The following is a 9,725-nucleotide window of genomic DNA, read 5'->3' on the forward strand; positions in this document are numbered from 1 at the left end:
TCCTGGGTCGGAAGTGTTGAGTCCCCATGGTGACTTACCTTGCTTTTACCTGTGCTTGTGATGGCAGGTCCATGGTTCATCAGAAGCATTCTGGATTCTAGTGGAAGATGTGGACAGTGAGGTGATTCTGCACCATGAGTATTTTCTACTCAAGGCCAAGTATGCCCAAGATGAGCACCTCATTACATTCTTCGTACCTGTCTTTGAACCATTGCCCCCTCAGTACTTCATCAGAGTAGTGTCTGACCGCTGGCTTTGTGAGTATCTTTTCTTTGAGTTCCCAAGGACAGTAGAAAGATTTCTCTCTGTCTGTCTTTCTCTCTCTCTCTTTCTCTCCTTCCTTTCTTTCTTTCTCTCTCCCTTCCTTCCTTCCTTCCTTCCTTCCTTCCTTCCTTCCTTCCTTCCTTCCTTCCTTCCTTCCTTCCTTTCTTTCTTTCTTTCTTTCTTTCTTTCTTTCTTTCTTTCTTTCTTTCTTTCTTTCTTTCTTTCTTTCTTTCTTTCTTTCCTTCTCTCATTGTAAAAATACCATACAGAGGGATTACAATTACATGGCAAGATAGTGAGTACATTTCTTATCAAGCATTGTTGCCTCCTCCTTTGTTTCCCCATACCATCCCTTCCCCTCTCCACCCTCACACCCCCCTACCACCACCTCCTCGCACCCCCCCACAGTAGAAAGATTTCTTGATCTTTGTCCTGGCCTTGCCATTGTTGGGGAAGAATAGTGTACACCTCCTAGGGTTCCTGGTACTCACAGTTTGGCAGTACTTTGGAAGTCTGTTAGAGGATTGCTTCCTACACTTTCTGTTTTTTTTTCCCCCCTTCTGGCAGCTTGTGAGACACAGCTGCCTGTCTCCTTCCGGCACCTGATCCTTCCAGAGAAGTACCCACCTCCAACGGAACTGTTGGACCTACAGCCCTTGCCTGTGTCTGCTTTGAGAAACAGTGCCTTTGAGAGCCTTTACCAGGATAAATTTCCTTTCTTCAATCCCATACAGACCCAAGGTGCGTATTTGAATCTCAGGTAGTTGGTGGGTTACCTTGGAGGCCTTTTATGGTCATGTATAGATAGGTGTACTCTGTGGCAGGGGTCACTCAAGTGCATGGTAATCCTGGAGTTCCTAAATATGGCTGTTGGGGCCCACCAGGACATTTCCCTCTCACAGATGTACTTGTTTAGTGTTAGATTTGCTTTGCACAATAGCCTGGCTTCTTGTTTTGGTGTCCTTGGTATTCACAAGTGATCTGCCTCCCCGTCTCTGTCTTCTTTCCTGGTGCTCAACCTTTCTTCTTGGTTTCTAGTGTTTAACACCGTGTACTAGCCTTGAGAGAAGGAGCTCAGGGATAGTAACCAGGCCCTGAGTTCAAGCCCTAATTCTCCCCCCCTCCCCCCGCCAAAAAAAAAAAGAAGCTGGATGCTGGTGACTCACACTTGCAATCCTAGCTACTCAGGAGGCTGAGATATAAGGATCGTGGTTCAAAGCCAGGATATCTTCCTAGGGAGACATGGTGCCTTACTGTGTTGTTATGTGGTCTTTTTTTTTTTTGTCGGTCGTGGGGCTTGAACTCTGGGCCTGGGCGCTGTCCCTCAGCTCTTCAGCTCAAAGCGAGCGCTCTACCACTTGAGCTACAGCGCCACTTCCGGTTTTCTGGTGGTTTTATTGGAGATAGGAGTCTCACAGTCTCTCCTGCCCGGGCTGGCTTTGAACCGCGATCCTCAGATCTCAGCCTCCTGAGTAGCTAGGATTATAGGCGTGAGCCACCAGCGCCCGGCTTATGTGGTCTTTTTTGTTTGTTTGTTTGTTTTGAGACAGTCTCACTGTATTCCAGGTTGTCATTGAACTCAAATCTTTCTACTTCTACCTCGTAAATGCTGGGATTACATATTGTGCCCCTGTGCCAGCATTATTGTCATTTCTTATGCTCAGGGTATTGTTGCCTGTTTCTGAAGCTCCAGTGTTGAGCCATTAGGCCTCCCACTCCCATCATAAGTAGCAACTAATTCACAGAGCAGGAACTGGGCTCTAAGTATTATGTTGTGGAGGGAATCCAGCAATGATTTCCCTAATCTCCCATCAATCCTTTGAGAGGATTACTATTATTTAGTACCAAAGAACCTCATTTTATGGATAAGGTGCCCCAATTGAACTAGCTAGTAAACAGACTGGAATCTTAACCCAATTTTGATATTAGGGCTTGGCCTCTCATGTTCTGTGTTAGACTATTTGTAGAAAATGGAAGAATGCTGAAGGGGCAGAGGGAGGTGTCCTGATTTCTGAGAAGCAAAGAAGGATGCCTGGCCTCTTCCTATGTTGCCTTCCCACAACTGTCCTGGATACCGGCACTAGATTTGGTCTCTCCTCTAATCTGTTTTGTGGGAGGAGAAGCTAGGTAGCATAGCAGTCAAGGCCAGCTTCTGTGCCACTGTACCATTATATATTCTGCACAATAGCTTGGCTTCTTGTTTTGTGGTGTCTTTGCTATTGACAAGTGATCTGCCACCCAGCATGTTTCTTCTTTCCTGGTGCTCAACCTTTCCTCTTGGTTTCCAGTGTTTAACACCGTGTACAACAGTGATGATAATGTATTTGTGGGGGCCCCCACGGGCAGCGGGAAAACAATTTGTGCCGAGTTTGCCATCCTGCGGATGCTACTACAGAACTCAGAGGGACGTTGTGTATACATTACCCCCATGGAGGCTCTGGCAGAGCAGGTATGTGATATGTCATGCCTCAGAAGCCATTTCAACTGTAATTTCAGATCAAGGTTTTCTAAGCTCTGCTATCCTATCACCTAAAGGCTGGAGCAGGATTAGAAAGTAATAGTGTGAGGGGCTGGGAAGGTGGCTCAGGGGTGGAGCGCTTGCCTTGCATGCCTGAGGCCCTGGGTTCGATTCCTTAGCATCCCATAAGCAAAAAGAAAAAAGCCGGAAGTGACGTTGTGGCTCAAGTGGTAGAGTGCTAGTCTTGAGCTGAAGAGCTGAGGGTCAGCGCCCAGGCCCAGAGTTCAGGCCCCATGACTGGACCCCCCCCCCCCAAAAAAAAAGAAAGAAAGAAAAAAAGAAAGTAATAGTGTGAGCTAGGCAAGTGGTACACACCTGTAGTTTTAGCTGTTCAGGATGTTGAGGCAAAGGATCACTTTAGTTCCCAAGTTTGAGGCTGCCTCAAGCAATACAGCAAGACTTTATTAAAAAAAATAGAAACAGGGCACTGGTGGCTCACTACTGTAATCCTAGCTACTCAGGAGGCTGAGATCTGAGGATCGTGGTTCTAAGCTAGCTAAGGCAAGAAAGGCTCTGAGACTTTTTATCACCAATTAACTACCAGAAAACCACAGGTGGTGCTATATGACTCAAAAGTGGTAGTACAGCCGGGTGCCGGTGGCTCATGCCTATAATCCTAGCTACTTAGGAGGCTGAGATCTGAGGATCACAGTTCAAAGCCAGCCTGGGCAAAAAAGTCTGTGAGACTCTAGAAAAAAGAAGTGGCACTGTAGCTCAAGTGGTAGAGCACTAGCCTTGAGCTGAAGAGCTGAGGGATAGCACCCAGGCCCGGAGTTCAAGCCCCACAACTGACAAAAAAAAAAAAAAAAAGTGGTAGTACATTAGCCTAGAGAGAAAGCTCGGGGACAGTACCCAGGCCCTGAGTTCAAGCCCCATGACCAGAAAAAAAAAAAAAAAAAATAGAAGCCAGGTGCTGGGTGATTCATACCTGCAATTCCTAGCTACTCAGAAGGCTGAGATACAAGGATTGTGGTTCAAAGGCAGCCTGGGCAGGAAAGTCTGTGAGACTCTTATCTCCAATTAACCACAAGAAAACTGGAAGTGGTGCTGTGGCTCAAAGTGGTAGAGCACTAGCCTTGAGCAAAAGAGCTCAGGAACAACACATAGGCCATGAGTTCAAGCCCCATGACTAACAACAACAACAAAAATAAATGTGAAAGTAGTATGAGATCTGCATAGTAGCACTTAATTCTTTGACCTCTTGGTTTAATTCCTAATAAGTGAAAAATGCCCACTGTGGCTTGCTTATATATCTTCCTCCCTCTGACTGCCAGGTGTACATGGACTGGTATGAGAAGTTTCAGGACAGACTCAACAAGAAGGTCGTGCTCCTGACAGGGGAGACCAGCACAGACCTGAAGCTTCTGGGAAAAGGCAACATCATCATCAGCACCCCTGAGAAATGGGACATACTTTCCCGGCGGTGGAAGCAGCGCAAGAATGTCCAGAACATCAACCTGTTTGTGGTGGATGAAGTTCACCTCATCGGAGGCGAGAATGGGGTATGGCTTAACCTTGGAACACACATAGGGACAGGGACTGGCTCGGTGACTTTGGGCCTGGGCCTTGTGTTTTGGCTCAGGTCTCCAAGGATTCTGCCCTCTTAGAAAAATGGTTTCTTGGTAGAGGTTGGTTGCGTTGGGGCAGGGGAACCAAAGACAGAAAAGCTCATGCTTGGAAGGAAGAATTATATTATTTCAAAGCTGTTTAATGGTCACAAAAGGGAAACTCAGGCAGAGGTTAGGGAGCCTGGGCCTTGAGTGACTTCTTCCTCTCTTTCTCAGCCTGTCTTGGAAGTGATCTGCTCTCGTATGCGCTACATCTCCTCCCAGATTGAGCGACCTATTCGCATTGTGGCTCTTAGCTCCTCACTCTCGAATGCCAAGGATGTGGCTCACTGGTTGGGCTGCAGTGCTACCTCCACCTTCAACTTCCACCCTAATGTGCGCCCTGTGCCCTTGGAGTTGCACATCCAGGTAGGACCCACTCTCCTTGCCCTGGTGGCTTCAGAGATGCCCATTTAACCCAGCTTTGGTGACCTTGGGGTATCATTTCTTTTTTGGACTCCAGGGCTTCAACATCAGCCATACACAGACCCGCCTGCTGTCCATGGCCAAGCCGGTGTACCATGCTATCACCAAGCACTCACCTAAGAAGCCTGTCGTTGTTTTTGTCCCATCTCGAAAGCAGACGCGCCTTACTGCCATTGACATCCTCACCACCTGTGCAGCAGACATTCAGCGGCAGAGGTGGGATATAGATTACATTAAGTGATGCCTGTCTCCCTGAAAAATATTCTGTTGAGGGTGGGGCTGTGGGTTTGGGGTTTTAAGTGATGGAGTCTGCTGGAGATGGGATCTTCTGAGCTGAGTTGAGTGTCCATGCCACCCAGGTTCTTGCACTGCACCGAGAAGGACCTGATTCCATACCTGGAGAAGCTAAGTGACAGTACACTCAAGGAAACACTGCTAAATGGAGTGGGCTACCTACATGAGGGGCTCAGCCCTATAGAACGACGTCTGGTGGAGCAGCTCTTCAGCTCAGGTAAGAATACCGCATGGGTGATATGTCTCTGTGGTGGAATACTAGTAATTTTCACATTACTGTTAGGATTGTTTATCTCATTTGATTCCCCCAGACACTTGTGATATAAGTGGGACAAATATCCCTTCTTGTTAGATGAGAAAACAGACAGGCACATAAACTTGTGCTGTTTCATAACCTGATTTTCTAGAGTCCAGGACCATTGGCTACTAGACCTGGTTCTGTGTTGGATGTCAGTCTTTAGGGTGGTTAGACCTTAGAGATGTAGCACATGGTAGAACATTGGCTGATGTTTCTTGTTGACCTGTGGCATTTCAAGTATTGCCCATTCTGGCACTCTTTAATAGAGCCCCTGTGTAGATTCTCCTGGCAGAATCATCCTTGAATTTGCCTGATTTGGAGTTTTCCACTGTGCTGCAGTGGGTTGAGTAAGCCCTCAGTTGAGTTAGTTTTAGCTGTTTCCATTAGCAAGTTAGCCAGCATATAGTAGTAGTCCAAGTCTTGCTTTCCCTGGGCTTTGGGCTGTACTGTAGGATTGTATTGTTTCTTTTTAAATAGTCCCAGAACAAGACACCAACAATATGGAACAACTTCACACAATACTGCATTAGTTCTTTTTGGTCCTGTTAGACCTTGTTCCTAACCAGTCTTACTTTGAGTTTTGAAATGAAGCACATGATTAGCTACTACCTTGCCCATAAGACAATATGCTATTTCTCCAGGGAGCCCTACTCTCTTGTCTTTTTTTCTCCTCTGCTGTTTAGGAGCCATTCAGGTGGTAGTGGCTTCTCGGAGTCTCTGCTGGGGCATGAGTGTGGCTGCCCACTTGGTGATCATCATGGACACCCAGTACTACAATGGCAAGATCCATGCGTGAGTATAATTGGTGCTTAGTATTAACAAAAACTTCTTTCCTATAATGAACATACATTGCAGACAAACCAGGAAAGAAACACATAGAAAAGGTTTACCATAGCTAGATAGGCTTTTGTTTTGGCAGTGCTGGAGATTAAACCCAGTTTTTCACAAATATAGGTAACTGTGGAGTTTTTTTTTTTTTATTGTAAAGATGCTGTACAGAGGAATTACAGTTACATGATTAAGGTAATGAGCACATTTCTTGTCCAACATTGTTACCCTCTCCTTTGTTTTTCTCCTACTATTCCTGCCCTCCCCCACTCCTAACTGGGATTTTTGAAAGTGTTTTCAGTATTCGTTTCAGGATCTAGGCTAACATTTTCTTTTTTGCTGGTCTTGAGGCTTGAACTCAAGACCTGGGTACTGTCCCTGAGCTTTTTTATTTTTTGGTTGTGGAGCTTGAACTCTGGGCCTGGGCGCTGTCCCTCAGCTCTTCAGCTCAAACTAGCCCGCTACCACTTGAGCCACAGTGCCATTTCTGATTTTCTGGTGGTTAATTGGAGATGAGAGTCTCACAGCCTTTCCTGCTCAGGCTGGCTTTTTTTTTTTTTTTTTAATTTTATTTTTTCACTGATCTGTTGTGCTGTGTTGCTAAATTAGCCCAGCTCTCATCTGCTCCTTTATTAGTTTTTTTTTCCCCTTTTTTTAAATTGTAAAGATACTATACAGAGGATTACAGTTACATGAGTAAGGTAATGAGTACACTTCCTATTGAGCGTTGTTACCCCCTCCATTGTTTTCTCCCTACCATCCCTTCCCTCCCTACCTTCCCCGAGGTTCTTTTTTTTTTTTATTTAATTGTGATTAAGTGATTACATAATTTCCCAAATTTCACAGTATTGTGGAATAATGATGCTCATTTAAAGTCACAAGCTCATTATAACTTTCCTGGACCAAATTGTCTATCACAGTCTATAACATATAATGGTGTACACATATACACCATACATGTGATCAGCAGCATGGGGATATTTAGTAGTGGTTCGACCAGATGAGTGGGAGTTCTTAGTTTCTTAAGTCCTGTTAGTTTTGTTGTATCACCTAACATTTTGGATTTAACATCCACTTATCAGGGAGACCATGTACCGTTTGACTCTTTGCTCTTGGCTTACCTCGCTCAACATGATTCCTTCTAGCTCCATCCATTTCCCTGCAAATGCCATTATTTTGTCATTTCTAATGGCTGTATAATATTCCATTGTGTATAGATACCACGATTTTTGGATCCATTCATCTGTGGTGGGGCATCTGGGTTGTTTCCATATCCTAGCTATTGTGAACAGTGCTGCAATAAACATGGAGGTACATGTGTCCTTGTATATTGGTTCCTGTTGTTCAGGGTAGATGCCTAGAAGTGATATGACTGGGTTGTAAGGGAGGTCAATCTTTAGCTTTCTAAGGACCCTCCAGACTGCTTTCCAAAGTGGTTGTATGAGTGTACATTCCCACCAGCAGTGTAATAGGGTTCCTCTTTCTCCACATCCCCTCCAGCATTTGTTGTTGGCTGATTTGTGGATGTGGGACATTCTGACTGGGGTAAGGTGGTATCTCAGGGTTGTCTTTATTTGCATTTCCTTCACCACCAGGGATGATGAACATTTCCTCATGTGTTTCTTTGCCATTTTTATTTCTTCATCTGAGAAGTCCCTCTTTAGTTCCCTTGCCCATTTAGTAATTGGTTTGTTAGGTTTGGGAGGGTCAGGCTGGCTTTGAACTGTGATCCTCAGATCTCAGCCTCCTGAGTAGCTAGAATTACCGGCTCCCTGAGTTGTTTTTTTTTTTTTGCTCAAGGGTAACACTCCACCACTTGAGCCACAGCCACTTCCAGGTTTTTTGTTTAATTGGAGGTACTCACTTTCTTGCTTTGGCTGGCTCCAAACTGTAATCTTCAGATCTTAGCTTCCTGAGTAGCTAGGATTAAAGGTGTGAGCCACTGGCACTCTACCACATTTGCTTTTGTTTTTGTGCTGGAGTTTCATTTCAGGACCTATTACTCTTGTTCAGTGTGTGTGTGTGTGTGTGTGTGTGTGTGTGTGTGTGTGTGTGTGTGTGTGTGTGTGTGTGTGTGTGTGTGTGTGTGTGTGTGTGTGTGTGTGTGTGTGTGTGTGTGTGTGTGTGTGTGTGTGTGTGTGCGTGTGTGTGTGTGTGTGTGTGTGTGTGTGTGTGTGCCACTGGCACTCTACCACATTTGCTTTTGTTTTTGTGCTGGAGTTTCATTTCAGGACCTATTACTCTTGTTCAGTGTGTGTGTGTGTGTGTGTGTGTGTGTGTGTGTGTGTGTGTGTGTGTGTGTGTGTGTGTGTGTGTGTGTGTGTGTGTGTGTGTGTGTGTGCCACTGGCACTCTACCACATTTGCTTTTGTTTTTGTGCTGGAGTTTCATTTCAGGACCTATTACTCTTGTTCAGTGTGTGTGTGTGTGTGTGTGTGTGTGTGTGTGTGTGTGTGTGTGTGTGTGTGTGTGCGCGCGTGTGTGTGTGCCTGTACACGTGTGCACACTGGTCCTGGGATTTTTATTACTCTTGTTCAGTGTGTGTGTGTGTGTGTGTGTGTGTGTGTGTGTGTGTGTGTGCGCGCGCGCACGTGTGTGTGCCTGTACACGTGTGCACACTGGTCCTGGGATTTTTCACTCAGTACTTTAACTGTGCACTGTCACTGGTCCTCTTTTTGCTCAAGGCTAGTATTTTACACGTGAGCCATGGCTGACTTTTGTGGTAGTTTAGTGGAGAAAAGAGTTTCATGGATTTTCCTGTCTGGGCTGGCCTGTGATCCTCAGGTCTTAGTTTCCTGAGTCACTAGGATTACAGGTATGAATCGTTAGCATCCAGCATTGCTCAACTATTTTGATCATGGTTGGTGCTTTCCACTTGAGCCACAGCTCTACTTCCAGCTTTTTTGCTGATTAATTGCAAATAAAAGAGTCTCAGATTTTTCTGATTAAGCTTACTTTGAACTTGGGTCCTCAGGCGTCAGTCTCCTGAGTGGCTAGGATTATAGCCATCAGCCACTGGTACCAGGTATATGTTCATTTTTAATGTCTGAACTGGCTTCTTGGTTTGGGTTAACTTAGATGACTTTGCAACTTGTGAAATAGCTCCTGTTTTGAAAACTTGACCCACACATTTAGGTTTTCAAGAGAAGTTATTTAGCTTTATCAGGTAAGTATGTAGCTTTGTGTCATGGACCTTAAACAGAAATTGTAGGACCTTTATATTTGAAAATAAATTGATGATGAACAAATGAAATAAATGTGGAAGGTAGTCAGGGCTCCTAAGTGTGGTCTCACTGGTAATGTACCTTTGCTCTCTTTTGCTACCAGCTACGTGGATTACCCCATATACGATGTGCTTCAGATGGTAGGCCATGCCAACCGCCCTCTGCAGGATGATGAGGGGCGCTGTGTTATTATGTGTCAAGGCTCCAAAAAGGTCAGTCCTAGACTTACGATACCTTGAGATCCTAAGCCTTGGAACAGTCTTTAGC

General features: G+C 45.2%; 1 protein-coding gene across 1 annotated transcript in view; it reads left to right on the forward strand.

Annotated features, from left to right (window-relative positions):
- The window catches only part of LOC138807833 (U5 small nuclear ribonucleoprotein 200 kDa helicase-like), a gene marked incomplete at its 3' end in the record, with an annotated part of 33,967 nt that extends 24,297 nt beyond the window's left edge, over positions 1-9,670 (forward strand). Inside the window, exons 28-36 of the mRNA XM_069993631.1 lie at positions 68-257; positions 832-1,005; positions 2,553-2,713; positions 4,057-4,284; positions 4,567-4,758; positions 4,853-5,031; positions 5,175-5,326; positions 6,091-6,199; positions 9,562-9,670. Coding sequence (XP_069849732.1) covers positions 68-257; positions 832-1,005; positions 2,553-2,713; positions 4,057-4,284; positions 4,567-4,758; positions 4,853-5,031; positions 5,175-5,326; positions 6,091-6,199; positions 9,562-9,670 — 1,494 coding nt within the window. The remainder of the gene's footprint in view (positions 1-67; positions 258-831; positions 1,006-2,552; positions 2,714-4,056; positions 4,285-4,566; positions 4,759-4,852; positions 5,032-5,174; positions 5,327-6,090; positions 6,200-9,561) is intronic.
- Between the last annotated feature and the right edge of the window lie 55 nt (positions 9,671-9,725).

Source organism: Dipodomys merriami, unplaced genomic scaffold (assembly GCF_024711535.1).
Source record: "Dipodomys merriami isolate MVZ:Mamm:240054 unplaced genomic scaffold, mDipMer1.0.p SCAF_435, whole genome shotgun sequence".
Classification (NCBI taxonomy): Eukaryota; Metazoa; Chordata; class Mammalia; order Rodentia; family Heteromyidae; genus Dipodomys; species Dipodomys merriami.